The 19,163-nt window shown below is 43.7% G+C and overlaps 2 protein-coding genes across 2 annotated transcripts in view; one reads left to right on the plus strand and one right to left on the minus strand.

Annotated features, from left to right (window-relative positions):
* Positions 1–1,434: 1,434 nt before the first annotated feature.
* On the plus strand, positions 1,435–10,307 carry RDH12 (retinol dehydrogenase 12). The gene is made up of 7 exons (XM_042943589.1): positions 1,435–1,517; positions 3,407–3,525; positions 4,014–4,169; positions 4,835–4,939; positions 5,749–5,958; positions 7,691–7,880; positions 10,033–10,307. The coding sequence occupies exons 1-7, from the start codon at positions 1,450–1,452 to the stop codon at positions 10,133–10,135; spliced, it is 951 nt and encodes a 316-aa protein (XP_042799523.1). The 5' UTR covers positions 1,435–1,449; the 3' UTR covers positions 10,136–10,307.
* The window catches only part of ZFYVE26 (zinc finger FYVE-type containing 26), an 83,343-nt gene continuing 74,486 nt past the window's right edge, over positions 10,307–19,163 (minus strand). The window contains exon 42 of the mRNA XM_042943586.1: positions 10,307–11,815. Within this exon, the coding sequence (XP_042799520.1) occupies positions 11,762–11,815 (54 nt within the window). The 3' untranslated portion in view covers positions 10,307–11,761. The remainder of the gene's footprint in view (positions 11,816–19,163) is intronic.

Below are 19,163 nucleotides of genomic sequence, written 5' to 3' on the forward strand. Positions count from 1 at the left end.
CTCCTTGCCTGTTGTACCATCCAGGAGAGGGATATTGAGTGAGCAAGGGCTGTGAACCCTCCTCCCACCCTCTCACACATTTCCAGAGAGCTCTGAGAATATCTGCTAGCTTTTTGTCTTGTGTTTTCCCTCATCTTTAATAGCATCCAACTGAAATGTTACTCCCATTCACAACCTCTCCCTTTTTGCCCTTCACCCCATGAGTAAAGCAAGTGGGATAGCAAAGGAGCCAGGAATCAATACAGTTAATCAAAACAGCCAACTCTTTTACAGTGTTTCCTATATGCAAGTTTCTGTCTCAAAATTTCTATCTCTTTAATTAATACTTAAAACAAGTATATATATATATATATATATATATATATATATATATATTTTTTTTTTTTTTTTTTTTTTTTTTTTTTTTACCATGCCCATTGCACAGTGAGGAAACTGAATAACTTACCCAGGGCCATGGAGCTTGTAAGTAGATCAGCTGGGATCTGAACCAGGAAGTCCACTCTAGAGCCCATGCACTGAAACTCTTTCCTTGGTATGTACACGTATGTGTTAACTTTATTGATACATAACATAAAACACAGAAAAGTGCACAAATCAAGCATTTGACTCAATGAATTTTCACAAAATGAGCACACTTCTGTAACCAGTACCCATCTCAAAAAACAGAACACTTATCCCCACAGAGGTTCCCAACATGCCCCCTCCCAGTCTCTATCCCTTTCCCACCAAAGGAGACCACTCTCCTGACTTCTTTCACTATTCTTCTGGGGGGTTCTACCTTCTCTTTCTATTTTTAAAAAATGTTTATTTATTTATTTTGAAAGAGAGAGAGTGAGCGAGGAAGGGGCAGAGAAGGGGAGAAAGAGAATCCCAAGCAGGCTCTGCACTGTCAGCTCAGAGCCCAATGTGGAGCATGACCCCATGACCCTGGGATCATGACCTGAGTTGAAATCAAGAGTTGGACGCTCATCTGACTCAGTCACCCAGGCGCCCCCCTTCTTTTCTATTTTAATCACACTTGTATTCCAAGCGTCATGGGGTCTGTTGCTAAAGTTAAAAATATTCTGTCTTGCAGGAGTAGAGGTGGGCGTGGTTGGGAGAACACATTCCCTAAATAAGAGAAATAACCGAGGGTGGGGAGTTAGCCGGTAGTTGCTCTAGTTTTCCCCCATTCCCTTTGCCAGTAAGTTTGAAGTACTGCTCTTTCCTCCATCTTCTTCCCCGAGAACTACATCTCCCAGCAGGCTGTGCTCTGACAGCTCGGATTTAAATAGGATTCTGGGCTAAGCTCAGATAGAGCCTTGCTGCTGCTGAGTGCCCAGGAGTGAGAGGAACTAGAGGAGAGGCAGCGTGAAGCAGCCAGGAGTTGGAGTTAGACCAGGAGCTTGAGCCAGACCTGGAGTCTAAGGTGCTTTTGCTAAAGCGGCAGCAACTAAAGAAGTTGAAAAGATGCTGGTTGTCTTGGGACTGCTCACCTCCTTCCTTTCTTTCCTGTATGTGATAGCTCCATCCATCAGGTTTGTTTTAATTCAGTAACTCATGGAATATTTTGCAAAGTCCTGGATTGGGAGCCACAGAGCTTGTAAGTAGATGAGTTCTCAGCTGCTGAAAGAAGAGAAAGGGATGGAGACTGAGGGAAAGAAAGTCAGGGCAGAGAAAGCAGGAAGGAGGTAGTTATGAAACCGAGAAGGAAGCACCTGGGGCTGGGAGAGAAGGGGCTGGTTTAAATTCTGATGCTAGTGGATAGCTGACTCTATGACAGACAATCAAGGTAGGAGTGCTTGCTCTATCACTTTATTCCCTTGGGTTTCTCTGAAGGTCTCTATGTCCTTTCTTCACTGCTCCTACTCAAGGTTGCCCTGCTGGGTTACCATGGGAGGTCATTGCTGAAAGATTCATTGTTAAGTACCAGAAATTTTGCAAAGGAAACAAACTCTCTTACCTTTGAGACTACCCTCAACTAATGATTTGGGATGGCTTTTCTGCTGTGGGATATCTGGAGGTGTCAAAGAAATGTGCTTTCTGAGTGAAAATTTTAAAAATTGCTGACAATAGGGGCACCTGGGTGGCTCAGCTGGTTAAGCATCCGACTTCGGCTCAGCTCATGATCCACGGTTCAAGCCCCTTGTCGGGCTCTGTGTTGACAGCTCAGAGCCTGGAGCCTGCTTCAGATTCTGTCTCTCTCTCTCTCTCTCTCTCTCTCTCTCTGCCCCTCCCCCACTTGTGCTCTGTCTGTCTCTCTCTCAAAGATAAATAAACATTTAAAAAAATGCCGACAATAAAGAAGATAAATGAACACATCAGAAACAGAGTGTTGCTCTAGGTCCTGGCATAGAAACAAGGTTTAAGTTCTAATTTTGCCACCATTAACAAATGACTTGAACTTCTTTGACCCCGTCTTCTCCTCTGTAAAAGGGGAATACTAACAGAATGAGAGGATTAAAATAAGTTCTCTAGGGGCGCCTGGGTGGCTTGGTCGGTTAAGCGTCCGACTTCGGCTCAGGTCACGATCTCGCGGTCGGTGGGTTCGAGCCCTGCGTCGGGCTCTGTGCTGACAGCTTGGAGCCTGTTTCAGATTCTGTGTCTCCCTCTCTGTGTGACCCTCCCCCGTTCATGCTCTGTCTCTCTCTGTCTCAAAAATAAATAAACGTTAAAAAAATAAAAATAAAAATAAAATAAGTTCTCTATGGAAAGTGCCTAGCCTAGTGCCTAGTGCCAGTCAGATGATGCTTAGGAAATGTTAGTTCTCCCCTGTTCCCACCCTCTTTTTCAGAACTTGTCAAGTCAACTTTATGTGAAAGGATGCTCTCTGTACAGATGTCTGAACAAAAGAGGTTTCTGTCTGTGTGCTGATGGCTAGAATGGAATTTCTAGTAGGATGGCAGAAAGCCTCTGAAGATGTCAGCTCTCTAAAACTGGAAAGCAGCCCAAGAGCCATATATGTATATGGGAACTCTTGAAGTGCTGTTAATCAATTACTCACTGTTGATGCTTATTGAAGACCTAGGGCTCAGGACCATTGATTCTACTAATGCTCATCATGCATATGTTTTGAATGCAGGTTAGAGGAGGAAGCTGACCTCTGGGAACCTCTAGAGATAAAAGCTAGGTATCTGTGTTATCTAACAAGGAAGGTCTCCGTTGGCCCTGGCTCAAGAGCACTTATTCACTTCGTCCAAATGATCATTTGTAGTTTCTGGGCACATGATCTTACAACCTGAGCCAATGAGCAGGATACCTAGTGGGAAAAGAGTGTCCCCTAAAGATTCACTTTTTTGGGTCTCCTGACGACAACTTAAAGAAATTTCTCTTTGAGGATGGATGGATTTTATGTTGATCTCAGTCTGGAATTGGGAAGGATAATGCATGAATGCTTTTGTTTTCCTTTTGTTTCCCTTGCCTCTAGGAAGTTCTTTGCTGGTGGGGTTTGTAGATCAAATGTGCAACTTCCTGGGAAGGTAGTGGTGATCACTGGCGCCAACACAGGCATTGGCAAGGAGACGGCCAGAGAACTCGCTCGTAGAGGCAAGTCCTTCCCCTTCTGTGTTCATAGGACAGTGCCTCCTGCCTTTATCACTGGGGATTCTGTCCACATTTCCTTGTCTTTCCTCCTGGGCTTGGAGGTTCTGGTCAGAAATTCAAGGAACCTGGGATTCAAGTCCAGCTCTGGCACCAACTTACTCTGTACCCTTAAACAAACCTTCTTCCCTTCTCCTTCCCTATTGTATAAGGGAAATAATGATGTCCATGTAAATATTGCTCAAATCAGCTATTCTAAAGGTAGATACCAAGCCACATTAAATACCAGAGTGTAAAAGCCAGGGTTCCCAGCCTAGGGTTAAGCTGACAGCAAAGGGTCTGAGTAGTTCACTTGTGAGAACCCTGAGATGGCAATATAGCCACTCACTGTTTAGGGATGGCTAGGAGAATGTTCTGTCCACCGGTCTCAAGCTCACATCCTCTTTTTCAGCCTAGGGTTTGAACATGTTGCCCTGTCTTTGTTTTGGCCCCAGGAGCCAGAGTATATATTGCCTGCAGAGATGTACTGAAGGGAGAGTCTGCAGCCAGTGAAATCCGAGCTGATACAAAGAACTCCCAGGTGCTGGTGCGGAAACTGGACCTATCTGATACCAAATCCATCCGAGCCTTTGCTGAGGGCTTTCTAGCAGGTAAGGCCCCTGTGAGTAGACAGAAAAGCAGGAAACTGGGTGTGGGACTGATTGCTCCACCCTGTATCATCTGTGACCTTTACATCAGAACCACCATCGATCTCACTGGACAGGTTCTGCCACATGAACCAGCAGGGCAAGGAATTGGTGGTGGACAAGCTGGGCAGGATCCTTATCATCTTTTTCCTCAGCAATGGGAATGCTGGGCTCTCTGTCTGGGCTTGCACCTTGGCATCAAGGTGTGGCCCTGATGCCACTCTCTTTTCTCATCCTGAGAATCAACCTTCTGTGCCACAGGCACTAAATGAAGTTGTGCTGCTGCCAACATTTTGGAATGTTCCAGTCTCTTGGAAAATGACTACCTTTTACCAAGGACTATGAAATCCATGCAAGACAGGGACTATGTCTGTCTTGTTTTATGACTGGGTGTCCAGCGCATAGCTGAGTGAGCCTAGCCCAGAGTTAGTACTTAGTACACATTTGCTAAATGAATGAATGAATGAACGTCCAGGCAGATATCAATAACTAAATTTAGAAATCCAATGACCGTGGTTATTGAATATCACTGAGATAGGTTGAAGGGAAAGAAGCAAATACTCAGGATTACAACAGGCAGCTAGTGGGCTCCTTGCTAACTTCAGGGTCTCCTTGGTTATACTTTATAGAGGAAAAGCAGCTCCATATTCTGATCAACAATGCAGGGGTGATGATGTGTCCATATTCTAAGACAGCTGATGGCTTTGAAACCCACCTGGGAGTCAACCACCTAGGTAAGTATTTTTGAGTGACTGGAAAGCAAGAAAACCCCATCTTGTTTTCTGTAGGGAGATGACCCTATACCACTACTGAGAATCTCTAGTCAGCTTCATAGAGTTGGGGGTTTTGTTTACTATCCTTCTCCTGACCAGTACAAAAAGTGAGATCCTCCTACTTATACCATTAAGAAGCCCCAAAACTTGGAGACACCAGGAAGAAGAATGTCATTCTTGGATGGGGCCGTGGTAGTGCAAGCCTTCCCATGCAGGGCCAGGCATGCAGGGTGCAGGAATCTGTGTTTGGCTGGAGGGGGTCACATTTATAACTAAGGACCAAGCAAGTCAAGGGGTAGGCTACAGAGGAGGCAGATCTTGAGGGTCTGAGGTATGAATAAGGCTGGGGTTCAGGGTTCATGGCTCTAGTGAGGAGTTCATGGAACATGTTCTCTGGTCCTAGGCAAATACTTTAACCTTACTATTCCATCCTTCCTTCTGTACATAAATGTATTTGGGCCCTCAGTTGTGTGATCATGGCCAGAGGGTGGTTGGAAGCCATCAGGAGGCATTTCTCCTGACTGGGACAGGGCAGAGGGACAAATAAATACAGATCAAGTCTATATTGCCTTGCCTATAGTCTAGCTCTGGCCCTTGCCTTGAGGAATCCACTCACTCTGACTGATCATTTGCACTGAGTTATCACAGCATCTAAATTTGTTCATGCCCAGAAGATAGGGAGTTAATGCTGAAGTCCTATCATCAGCTCCCACCCCTAAGCCTGAGCTGTCACCCCACTCTTCAATCTCCCCTGCTGGCTCTCCTCACAGGCCACTTTCTTCTTACCCACTTGCTCCTGGAGCGGCTGAAGGAGTCCACTCCTTCACGGGTGGTGAACCTGTCATCGGTAGTCCACCACGCTGGCAAGATTCGCTTCCATGACCTCCAGGGTGAGAAGCGCTATAGCCGAGGTTTCGCTTATTGCCACAGCAAGCTGGCTAATGTGCTTTTTACTCGTGAGCTGGCCAGGAGGCTCCAAGGTAAGTCTGGAGAAAGGGCCAGGGTTAAGATGGCAAACGGACTTCCATTTAGATTAGAGGTTGTGTTTAGATTAGAGGTTCACAGAAACTTGCGAAGTCAAGATATCAAACATGCGCATTTCAATGGTAGCTTTACACACTAAGGTGAACAAGGTCATAAACAGACTAAAAATAATTCTTGTTCCTGGGAAACTTAAAATTGAACAGGGGTTAGGAATCTATAAAGTTACCTTTCATTTATGTCACATCTTTTCTCCTATTTACCATCTTATTTGACTTTTCACAGCAACCTCTTGTAATAGGCAGGGCAGGTACTCTTATTACTATTTTATGGATCCAAGCTGAGGTTTCAAGAAGTGGCTAGCCCAAGGTTACATGGCAAGTGGAGGAGTCAGGACTGGAATATGGGTACTCTGGTTTAAATCCAGGGTGCTTCCTTCTGTGTGTGCTATTTGCCTTGAGGTTCACATGGTGAGCTAAGCTACAGGGCTGCCTCTACCTAAAGTCAGAGAGACCAGATTGGATTTTGGCCCCCTGGGTCTGAGCTCTTGGTGTACCACATATGATCCACCTGTGTATATGTGCATGTCCCTTTAATTTCCCCTGACTTCATTCCCTCAGCTGTAAAATGAGGTGAGGCTTCACTTAATCCTATGATTCTGTGCTCCCCTGAAGTTTTTGCTGAGCTGCTGGCTTTGACATCTGCAAACCTGGGGGACCATTTGCCACAGGGAATACACCAGAGTTTGGGAACAATGGTATTTACTATCAGAATACAGAGGGTAGAAGAATAGGGTAATTATTAGAAGAAACAATAATAATGACAATAATAATTGAGAGTTTTGTGTGTGCCATATATTATACATGTCTAAACTCATTTAATACAACATACCTATGAGGTAGGTGCTATTATTTTCCCCCACTCCACAAATGAAGAGATAGATATATCTCACTACAGATATATTAAGAAACTTGACCAAGAAAGTTTCCTAGCTGAGCCAGGATTCAAATGCAGATAGTCTAGCTCTAGAGTCTATGCTCTTTATTCTTCCTCAGAGTTCAGACCTTGGCCCTGCAGCCTATTAGGTATGACCGTGGGCAATTTACTCAACTTCTTTGTGACAAGAGTTGAGTTATGTCAACTGTAAATGGGCACCTTACAAGACTCATGGAGAATTACATGAAATAATACATGTAAAGCAGGCAGCATAGCCTTTGCACATAATAAGTACTAAAGATAGTAGAGGTACCAGTGGTGTCTTGGGACCATGTTAACCTCCATTATCTCTATCAATACCCCTCAAAGTACCCTCCCCATAAAATGTGCTTGCTCAACAATTACAGCTCAAAACAAGTTTCCAGCCTCCTACCTCCCAACAAGTCGCTTCCCCTAAGCTCCTTCTATAGAAATTTCAAAGATACTACTATCCATAATTGATACTACTACTCCTACTACTACATGTGGTTGTTTCTACTATTAATACTTAAGCCACAGAGTAAAAGTGGCATTCAAATGGAAGGATCTTCAATCAAGAACTCCTTGTGGAACATAGAAGGCTGAGAAGGCTATAGATGTTTCTGGAAGAGATAGATTCTACTTGGCTGGGAGAGGTACCTTCTGAACCCGGGGTTTTGTTCTCTGAGTCCCTTCTCATTTGTGCATTTTTTTCACAGGAGATGAACTGTTGGGCTCCGATGTGTCCCTGGGCTAACTGTGCTTTCTTTGCCCCAGGCACAGGGGTCACAACCTATGCTGTGCACCCAGGCGTGGTCAGCTCTGAGCTGATCCGGCACTCCTTTCTGCTGTGTCTGCTCTGGCGGATCTTCTCCCCCTTCGTCAAGTCGGCACGGGAGGGGGCACAGACCAGCCTGCACTGTGCCCTGGCTGAGGGCCTGGAGCCATTGAGTGGCAAGTACTTCAGGTGTGTGGAGGCGGCACGGGTTTTCTCCACCAGTTTGTATGTGGTAAGGCACAGGGCTCCCTGGGCTCTGCACCCTGCGCTAGTGGCCAAGTTTGTGCGTGATAATGGAATCCAGGTTTAGGTTGGGCCTGCACACCAAATGCTGTTACTTTTCCAAGGGAGCTTACATTAGAAACTTGAAAAGAGCTGCTTTTATGGTTCTGTTTTATAACTGTGTGCCACATTTTCAGTAAGTTTTGTGGCTGAGGGCCGTCAGACTGTCCCTGTTGGTTATGCTTTGGAAAGAACATCCAGAGGGCTTCCTCTGGATCCTTTTTCTCCTCCTTGAAGTTTTTGGCTGACTTCTTTAATAAATTCTTTAATACAACTTAGCACAAAGCGCTGGGGCAAGGTTACCTCTCCCCATTGTCCCCCAATGCTGCCAAGAGTGGTACTATCTGTTGGAATAACAGAAATAGACATTTCACTGTTGAGTCTTGCCACAAACTCAATGGGAATTCAGATGTTGGGAATAAAAGGAAGGGCAAGATTCAGTCTCCTTCCCATTCCATGGCTTGAACCATCCCAGTCTGCTATTCTTTCCTGTTTGCTGAAAGTTGCTGATTGGTACACCATTTATTAAATGAAGCATTGGCAATGACCTCAGTGCCCAACAGTAGAAGAATGGATAAATAATAGCTAATGTTGCTTAAGCTCTTGAAAGTGTTTGGTACTCTTTTTTTTTTTTTTGTTTGAGAGAGAGAGTGTGTGCACACGAGTGGGGGAGAGGGTCAGGGAGAGAGAGAAAGAGAATCTTTTCTTTTTTTTAAGTTTGTTTGTTTGTTTGTTTATTTATTTACTTATTTATTTAGAGAGCATAAGCAGGGGAAGGGGTAGAGAAACAGGGAGAGAGAGAATCCCAAGCAGGCTCTGCACTGTCAGTGCAGAGCCTGACACAGGGCTTGAACCCAAAGTCTTGGAACATAACCTGAGCCAAAATCAAGAGTTGAATGGTCAACTGTCTGAGCCACCCAGGCACCCCCAAAACAAAATACTATTTAAAGAAAAACACCATGAACACTGTGTTCTGCCCCCACCTCCCAATCTGTCTAGCTTCCAGTCCCCTGTTCCCTCCAAAAGAGAACAGGGTACTTAGTCTGGGGTTCATGGGGCACAAGTGGGTCCATGGATAGAATTCAAGGGGTCTGTGAAGTTGGACAGGAAGGTAATTACATCTTCATTTTCACTAATCTCCATCTGAAATTTGACATTTCACTTTGATAACCAATGTCGGCCATCACCTTCTAGAGTAGCAGGGATACCTGTGACTTTGTCACCAATAAAACTAAGTATTTTCACATCCCCTGGCAGTTGTTGCAGGTGTCTCACGATGTCACTTCTGCTCACTGCCACTTTACAAGCAGGTGGCTGTCGGCCCCAGCACTAGCTCTTGTTACAGAGCACATTAACAAAGGAGCCTGTGGATCACTTTACCACGAAGCTGTTTTTAAAATATTTTATTTCATTTTATTTATTTTTTAATTATTTTTAACATTTATTTATTTTCAAGAGACAGAGAGAGACAGAGTGTGAGTAGGGGAGGGGCAGAGAGAGAGGGAGACACAGAAACCAAAGCAGGCTCCAGGCTCTGAGCTGTCAGCACAGAGCTCGACGTGGGGCTTGAACCCACCAACCGCGAGATCATGACCTGAGCTGAAGTCGTACGCTTAACCGACTGAGCCACACAGGCGCCCCTGTTTTTAAAATATTTCAAAACTGAATTTCAATACAATTAGTTCCTTTTCATCCAAATATTTTATACATTTAGAAATATATTCTGGGGGCGCCTGGGTGGCTCAGTCGGTTGAGCATCCAGCTCTTGATTTTGGCTCAGGTCATAATCCCAGTGTCATGGGATCAAGCCCTACTCAGGCTCTGCACTCAGCATGGAATCTGCCTAGGATTCTCTCTCTCTCTCTCTCTCTCTCTCTCTCTCTCTCTCTTTCTCTGCCTCTCCACCCTGCTTGTTCTCTCTGTCCCTCTCTAAAATAAAATTAAAAAAAAAAAACATTTTTAAAGCAAAAAAGAAATATATTCTGATAAAGAGGCCAATAACTTTTCCAGACTGTCCATTTCCACTCCTGGACGTTCATGCTGTTTCTCTGCCCTCCAGTGACTGCAAGAGGACCTGGGTGTCTCCAAGGGCCCGAGATAACGAAACAGCTGAGCGCTTGTGGAATGTCAGCTGTGAGCTTCTAGGAATCCAGTGGGAGTAGTGCTGATGGAAGAGCCACAGCTTTATCAGGCCTAGTCCACATCATACTGAAACAGGACCAAGGAAAAGGCCAGTTCTGAAGGGTTGTCCTCCTGGTTGGCTGCTGTTGAGGATCCTGTCCTGCTCCGATTCTCCTGTCTCTTCTGGAAAACTTTGCACACCCAACTCTCTTGTGAGGCTGTTCCATGGCACAAGATGTTCACACCTATAGAGAATTCTTCCCCAAGGCTTGCAGAGTCAGCTGCCCTCTCCAGGCAGGAGGGCTGCACAGATGCCAGGCTGGGCACAAGGATGGCAGAAGAGCCTGGAAAATTAGGTCAGTTTCCTCACCAATACCAGAAATGCCAGCAAGCATGCTCAGCTGAGGTGACAGGAGCGTCAGCGTTATACACTGTATTTCCAGGGACTATAGACCCAAACTCTGGACTGATCTCTCTTTGAGATACTAGTCACAACTCCGGAGTCTGGACCAACTCAGGAAAATCATGGCTAATCCTTGGCCAACTTTAGTTTCTTTCTCTGATCATTCTGGAGCCACTGCATGAAGCTGGGCCCTCCCATTTTCTTTTTCTGGTTCTTTTTAAGAAGTTAAAAAAAATTTTTTTTTTGCTAGGTTTATTAAGATATAATTAACATATAATACTGAGTAAGTTTGGGCTTTCTCATTTTTGAACATGTAGATAGTTTCCTTCTACAAAGTTGCCTTTACCTAAATTTGTAGAGAAAATAAAGTCTGTGCATTCATCTTATTGCCTTATTTATTTTGTCAGGGTAGCAAGGGAGAAATGCAACAAAGTGGGGAAGCCAGTCTTCTAGTTTAGTGAGTAGTATCTCACCCAACCAACCATAATCTTCTAATATCACATCTGAGTGCAAAATAAGATGGTTCAGTTGGGTATTTTCTCCAGTTTCTTCCAGCTCTCCGATTTTATCACAGAACATGTAACAGAAGGGATTTAAATCACACAGATGCTGATATCCCCTACAGATTAAGGTCAGAGGTAATATAGGATTTCTTTTAGTTTGATACATAGATTTAGAAAAATCAAGCCCTCATAAACCCTTGACCAAAAATCGCAGCTGATGTCTCTCCTCGCCTCCCTTGCTCTCTTATGCTGTGTTTCCGGGCCACCTGCTGCTTCTCTCAAGTGCTGAAGTTCACCAAGAAGAGGCAGGTGCAGATGTGCCCCATCTGTCAGCTAATTGACACAGGAAATCATGTTATTGGTTCTAGTTTTAAAGCATCCAAAGGGCCTCTGGATGACAAAAATACCCTTTCCTTCCAAAGCAAGGAGACTTTTCAAAAAACCTTTTTATTCCTTAGATTTTCAAGTAGATAAAAATGTAACAAGTAGTATGAATCCCCATGTACCTACCCATCATCCAGCTTCAACAGTAACTTTTGCCAATCTTTTTTTGTCTATTTCCTCCATGACATTTTTTTCTGGAGGTGACATGGAATATTCTCAAGCACATTCCAGACATTGTACATTCGCCCATAAATAATGTGCATATCCAAATAAGAACCTTTGTTTTTTACAAAACCACAATGCCGTTTTCACTCCTGAGAACATTAATAATTTTTGAATATAAGTTAATTCTTGGAGTTCAAGTTTCCCTCGTTGTCTCACAAATGTCTTCTTACAGTTGGTTTGTGCAAATCAGGGAAAGAGAAATGGTCCTGAAAAAAAGAGGAAGCTTTTCTTTCCTGAAGCCCCAGCAAATCTCCTTGTGCCTCATTGGCCTGAATGGATACTACAGATGGGCTATGTTAATTGGCTTAAGTCAGTCATTATCCACACCTGAGCTGGGGGCCATCCCGCCATCCCCACCCAATGGGGAAGAATAGTAGCTAACATACAGCACTTACATTAATTAGGATTAGCTGCCCTCACACGAACTCTCTATTTTTATCTCCATTTTACTGATGAAGCACAGAGAAGTTAAGTAGTTGGCCAAAGTTCATACAGCTGATAATTGGTGGAATGGACCCCCCCCCCCACCCATAGTCTGACTCCAGGATCTGCTCTCTTAATTGCTATGCTGTATGGCTTCCCATGGTGGGGGAAGCAAAAAATTCCAAGGAAAAATCTGGGAACATGAAGGGGCAAAGGGGTGGGTGGGGGGATAGTACTAGGGAAGCAACCAATATATGCTTGCTATTGGGACCTACAGTCTGTGCTCATAGGCTGTTGGGTCTGATGAAAAGCCTGGTGAAGACTGGAGGGGAAAAAAGAGAGGAAAAAAACAAAACAAAACAGCCAAAGGTCACGCAAGGGTAGGAGGCAAGGCTGGTGAAGAGCATTGCAGGGCATGGATGATCCTGGATGTCTCTTCTGGGCTGCAGGAACAAGCATAAACCAAAAAGCAGGAGTGTGGGCTGTGGAAGGCAAGCGTGCAGAGCTGCTCTCTGCACAGTAAGGAGAACAAGCAGACAATGGGTATGAGAGCAAGGACTCCCATCTGTGTGCTAGTTTAAGCACTAATAAGCATTGGCACATTGAAGCAAGAGGGGTGGGCTTGGGGTGGGACACTTATGCACTTCAGAGGGGGCTGGCTGTGGGTAGAAGAAACAAAACCAGGTATGAGCTACAAAGAGTTGGTTCCAATTACCACATCTAGGCAACACTGGTATTGGTGGTACACGGTTCGTGAGTAAACCCGCTCCCAAGGCTGGGTTCCTCCACTATCACTCATTCAAGTATAGCCATTTTTATTAAATTGGAGTCTTCTTTTTCAGAGGGACATCTTTTCCAGAGAGACAATGCTAACACATTCAAAAGATTGTTCCTAAAAATACACGGAATCTTTACATTATGTGTGTTTGGAATCCTTTGGGCTATTACATTTTATAAACTTTTCACGTTTGCCAGGTTACTTGCTAGTATGATTGGCTTGATGAAGGTTATACTACTCTTGATTTGTGTCAAATATCTGAAATCTGAAAAACCTCTTTGTACATTTTCTAAGATACTCAGAGACCATGGGGCCAATTGCGGGGGGCAAGGGGGCTTTTAGCCTCAATCTGGAGTACAGAGGTTGGGTATTGGTACTCTAACAGCAAGGGAGCAGAACCTAGAACTCAGGGCAAGACAGGCAGCTTGAATATAAGATCCTCAGGGTCTAATGCTAGGAGGAACCTGGGTGAGCTGGGGAGACAGATGAAAGCAATTTGCATGAGAATCTGGCACCCAAAAGGAAAGGACTTTGCTCCCCTCAAGCCTAATGGCCTTAGGAACTTTGGGGGCTGAGGGCTGACCTTAAGGTCATGGTGTCTGGTGGAGAAATTCTTTCTCTTAACTTTTGGACTTGGGGGGCAAGGGGGGGCATTCCCTGCATTGTTATCTAACCCTGGTCTCTGGAAAACATGGAAATTGCTCCAGTGCAACTCCCCTAATTATAACCTCCATACTATCCCTTCCTTCCTGAAGAATGACTCTACTTGAAATGTGCATTATTTCCTGCCATCCTTGGCATGTGGCACAGCTCTCAGCCAGCTCAAAGTGGCAGAGGGCTCAGGGCAGTTGCTCCTAACCACAATACTACACTGCCTCTCACTTAAAGAAACCTGTGAAGTGTTATTTGGTCAGGGAAAATATTTTCAATCTGAAGTTTTCTATCCTATTTCAGATAGTTGGATGCATTTGTGCCTAACACCAAATATATGAGAACTGAACAGCAAAGAATGCTAAAAATGAGGGAAAAAATTAGGTGTGTATATTGATTTACATGTTGTTGGTATTTTCATAATATAAAACAATAGTTGTTCCCCTTGTTCGGATCCAGACTCAACCATTTCTCGTGGCCTTCAGGTGCTCCTGTGAGACACAACCTCTCTCAGCCCTACTTCTCTGTAACTGCCATGTGCTCAGACTTCATCGTGCCTCCATATAGGCTCCTGCTCAACACCAGAAGTTTTGTCTAGTCTGTTCAACCTGGACAAGGAACAAGTGCCAGCCCTGGCCTCCTGTCATCTTTTTAGAAAGACTTGTCCCAAGTTACCAACCAAGCAAGGGAAAGGCCCTGGCCCAGCACAAACAACACTGGGAGCGGATGGGTTAGCATCATTCAACCTCCACTTCTCAGTTTCTCCCATGACCACAGAGGCCATTTTCCTTCCACTTTACTCATGCTATGGATATGCCTTCCTGCCTGGCAGAGTGCCCCTCAGGATACGGGAGACAAGATCCTGTGGAGGAAGACTCAGGGATTACAGTCATCCCGGACTTCTCTGCCCTGAGGTGCTTCTCTAGCTGCTCCAGGCCCACTGCCTTCATGATCCTGGCTTCTGTTATGCTTGGAAACCCTTACTTAGCCTAGCCCAGGTGTGGAAAATTTTTCCCTTTGACTCAACTGAGACTGGCCTAAATTTCATAAAGATGAAACCTGTCTGGGAAACTAGAGGAAAAGGAAACCAAAGAAACATAAAAGTCAAGAAGCAAACAGTTCCAGGGCACAGATGACCTAAGTGATGACTAGCTGTCACAGATTTTGGCTGACACCTAGCCCTTGTCCAACTCAGCTCTGTACTCCGTGTTGCTATGCCTCTGAGCCTTGGCAGACACGCCGTGTGTATTTGGCCTATTTTGGTTACAAGCTAGACGTCCATTTTGAGCAAGCTTAAGCCAAAAAGCAGAATAGTTTGCTCATAAATTCAAGGAAGGGTTGGATATGAATAGTGGGAAAGGGCAGGGATGAATCTCAGAAATAACCAGAACTCAAGCATCAAGCATCACCATGCCTCCTTCTCTACAATATTTGCTTTCCTTTGGATGTGGACTTCACTTCAGAGTTAAGTGGCAAGAAGCTTGACTGTTGAAAACTGTCAAGCCTCACACCTCGTGGAGTCCATCATTAAAGAGACACTGCAGCAATTTTCTATACTTCGTATTAAAAGAACCTCAGGTTTGGCAGGGGTCAGATGCTCACACATAGTATTTAGCTATGGTAAGGGGGAAGAGTCATGTAAGGATGTGACAAATGTAGAGGTGGCATTTCACATCAATGAGAAAAACATGGACTATTCAATAATGTAAGACAAATAACTATCTAAATGAAAACATAAGGTTAGATTCTCTATTTCACACAAAAAAAGCAAAAATATTAGAAGAAAATGTAGGAGAATATCTTTAAGCCCTTAGAATAGGGAAGGCCTTTTTATTTATTTATTTATTTATTTATTTATTTATTTATTTTTTAACGTTTATTTATTTTTGAGACAGAGAGAGACACAGCATGAACGGGGGAGGGGCAGAGAGAGAGGGGAACACAGAATCGGAAGCAGGCTCCAGGCTCTGAGCCATCAGCCCAGAGCCCGACGCGGGGCTCGAACTCGCGGACCGCGAGATCGTGACCTGAGCCGAAGTCGGACGCTTAACCGACTGAGCCACCCAGGCGCCCCAGGGAAGGCCTTTTTAAGACATGAAAAGCAAAATGCATACGGGAAAGGAGGGATACACCTAAAACACACACCAGATGGGGTGCCTGGGTGGCTCAGTCTGTTAGGCATCGACTTCAGCTCAGGTCATGATCTCATGGTTTATGAGTTTGAGCCCCACACTGGGCTCTCTGCTGTCAGCACAGAGCGCCGCTTCCGATCCTCTGTGTCCCTCTCTCTCTGCCTCTCCCTGGCTTATGCTCTCTCTCAAAAATAAACATTTAAAATAAATAGATAATAAAAAAATAACACACCAGAAATAACGTTAAAACTCAAGTGATATTGGTAAACATGTGTAATGCAGGCCAGGTATACTGGGAAATAGGCTTTGAGATGGACATTAGCACACAGGGAGCTTGCTGGGAGTATTCTTGGGAACAATAACCATGGGGTGTAATGGAAACAGGGTTGGGCAGAGGGTGGAGTGGAACAGTGGTGCAGTCACAACAAAGGCTTAGACGATCCTAAACCCACAGGGGGCTCTAGAACTGAGTTATCTTGGATTGAGGAAAGAAGGGTGGCCTTTATAGACCCACACTGCCCAGTTACTGGATGTGGACAGCTTCCAGGGAGGGGACATAGCCTGGGCAAGGCGGCTCTTTCTGATGAGGGTAAGTTCTAGAGAGAGAGAGACTCAGCTGAGAGCTGTTAGCTGCCAACACTCTCAGCATCTGGGGTATAGGTGTTTCATTTCTGAAGCGGGGAATCTGGTTGGCATGCCACGGCATCTGCTGCAGTGACAGATGTATATCAGATACAAAAGTGGTAGCCATATTATATAAAGAACTTTTACTTCTCAATAAGAACAAGATAGAATACCTGACAGAGTACTTTCAAAAGATATAAACAGGAGGGGGGCACCTGGCTGGTTCAGTCAGTAAAGCATATGACTCTTGATGTTGACGTCATGAGTTCAAGCCCACATTTGGCATAGAGATTACTTAAAAAAAAAAAAATAAATAAAAGAAATATATTTTAAAAAAGATATAAGCAAGGGGCACCCTGGGTGGCTCAATCGGTTAAGCGTCCAATTTTGGCTCAGGTCATGATCTCACAGTTTGTGAGTTCGAGCCCGGTGTCAGGCTCTATGCTGACAGTTCAGAGCCTGGAGCCTGCTTCGGATTCTGTGTCTCCTTCTCTCTCTGCCCCTCCCCCACTTGTGCTCTGTCTCTTTCTGTCTCTAAAAAATAAATAAATGTAAAAAAAAAAATTAAAAAAAAAAGATATAAGCAGGAAATTCACAGAAGAAATAAAAATGGCCAGGGGCGCTTGGGTGGCTCAGTTGGTTAAGCATCTGCCTTTGGCTCAGGTCATGATCTCACAGTTTGTGGGTTCTCACAGTCTGTGAGATCTCACAGTCTGTGCTGACAGCTCAGAGCCTGGAGTCTGCTTCAGATTCTGTGTCTCATCTCTCTCTCTCTCTGCCCTGCCCTGCTCGTGCTCTGTCTGTCTCTGTCTCTCAAAAATGAATAAATGTTAAAAAAAGAAATAAAAATGGCCAATGTATCTTAGTAGTTATCAGGGAACTACAAATTAAAACAATAACAGTATCATTTTTCAATAGATTGTCAAAAAGGACAGAGCTTAGCAAATGTTGATAAAAGTCTAGGAAATAGGTATTTTTATATACTGCTGATATGAGTGGAAGAAATGGTGAAGCCATTTCTACTCAGAAAATTCTGCTTCTTAGTATCTATAGCAACATTAGTGTATATATGCAAAGAGGCATTTTTTTTGTACTAGCAAAAAGTTGGAAACAATCTAAGTGTCCAATTGGGGAAAATTAATCTTTGATATAATCATACAATGGAGTATTAGTATACTTGCTTTTGGGATAACTACTCCCAAAGTAATTATATTAAAAATTATACACACACATATATACATACAGACATGAGTTATTGGCTACATTGGTGAATAGGAGAATGATGAATGTGTGCAGGTGATAAGATTTATATTTAAAGATTACACACATATAACATGATACCATATATTTTCTGTGGGTGCATATTTAAGTTTGTAAAAGCACAGAAAAAGGTCTAAAATCATATCTAATGAATACAAAAGAGGTTGCCCCTGGGAAGGATTGATAGAACATACATTTCATTTAAAAAAAAAAAAACCCAGAATATTTTACTTGGAAATTAGAAATTAATGATTTCCTGCTGGTGGGAATGCAAATTAGTGCAGCAGAGTATGGAGTTCCTGAAAAACTTAAAAATAGAACTACCAAAAAACAAAACAAAACGACCTGCTATATAATCCAGCAATTCTACTTCTGCGTATTTATGTGAAAACAGAAACACTCATTCAAAATGGTATATGCACCCCTATGTTCATTGCAAGATTATTTACAATAGCCAAGACACGGAAGCAACCCAAGTGTCCACAGATAGATGAATGAATAAAGAGGTGGTGTATACATACATAGTGGACTATTACTCAGCTATAAAAAGAATTAAATGTTGCCATCTGTGACAACACTGACAGACCTGGAGGATATTATGCTAAGTAAAATAAGTCAGAGAAAGATAAATACCGTATGATTTTGCTTGTATGTGCAAACTAAAAAACAAAATAAATAAACTAACAAAACAGAAACAGACTCAGATGGGGCACCTGGGTGGCTCAATCAGTTAAACGTCCAATTTCAGCTCAGGTCATGATCTCACAGTTTGTGGGTTCGAGCCCCGTGTCAGGCTCTGTGCTGACAGCTCAGAGCCTGGACCCTGCTTCGGACTCTCTCCCTCTCTTTCTGTCCCTCCCCCTCTCTCTGTCCCTCCCTTGCTTGTGCTCTCTCTCAAAAATAGACATAAAAAAATTAAAAAAAAAGAAAAAAAAGAAACAGACTCAGGTACAGAGAACTATCTAGTGATTACCAGAAGGAGGTGGGCAGGTGGGGGGGAAGATGAGTGAAATAGGTGAAAGAGATAAAAAGGTAAAAACTTCCAGTTATAAAACAAATAAACAATGAGGATTTAACGTACAGCATAGGGAATATAGTCAATAATATGTAACAACTTTGTATGGTGGCAGATGGTAGCTATCCTTATCACCGTGACCACTTCTTAATGTACATAAATGTTGAGTCACTGTTGCACACTTGAAAATAATGTTACACGTCAACTATACACTAATGAGTAAAAATTAATACTTTCAGTAGACACTGCGGGCTGCCACTGTGTCTGTGACTGGTGTTGACTGATTAACTCATTGTAGTGTTCTCAACCCTAGGTGTATTTAAGTTTTTTTTTAAATTATTTTTTTAATGTTTATTTTTGAAAGACAGAGAGACAGAGAGACAGAGAGCAAGTGGGGGAGGGGCAGAAAAAGAGGGAGACACAGAATCTGAAGCAGGCTCCAGGCTCTGAGCTGTCAGCACAGAGCCCAAGGCGGGGCTCGAACCCACAGATGGTGAGATCATGACCTGAGCCAAAGTTGGACACTCAACCTACTGAGTCACCCAGGCTAGGCGCCCAACCCTAGGTGTATTTTAAAACATAAAATGCCAATGCCTAGGTCTTACCTCAGAGATTCATATTTAATTGTTGTATTCTTGGGCAAAGGTCCTTGGACTGCTGGTCCAAGGCAA

Source organism: Panthera leo, chromosome B3 (genome assembly GCF_018350215.1).
Source record: "Panthera leo isolate Ple1 chromosome B3, P.leo_Ple1_pat1.1, whole genome shotgun sequence".
Taxonomy (NCBI): domain Eukaryota; kingdom Metazoa; phylum Chordata; class Mammalia; order Carnivora; family Felidae; genus Panthera; species Panthera leo.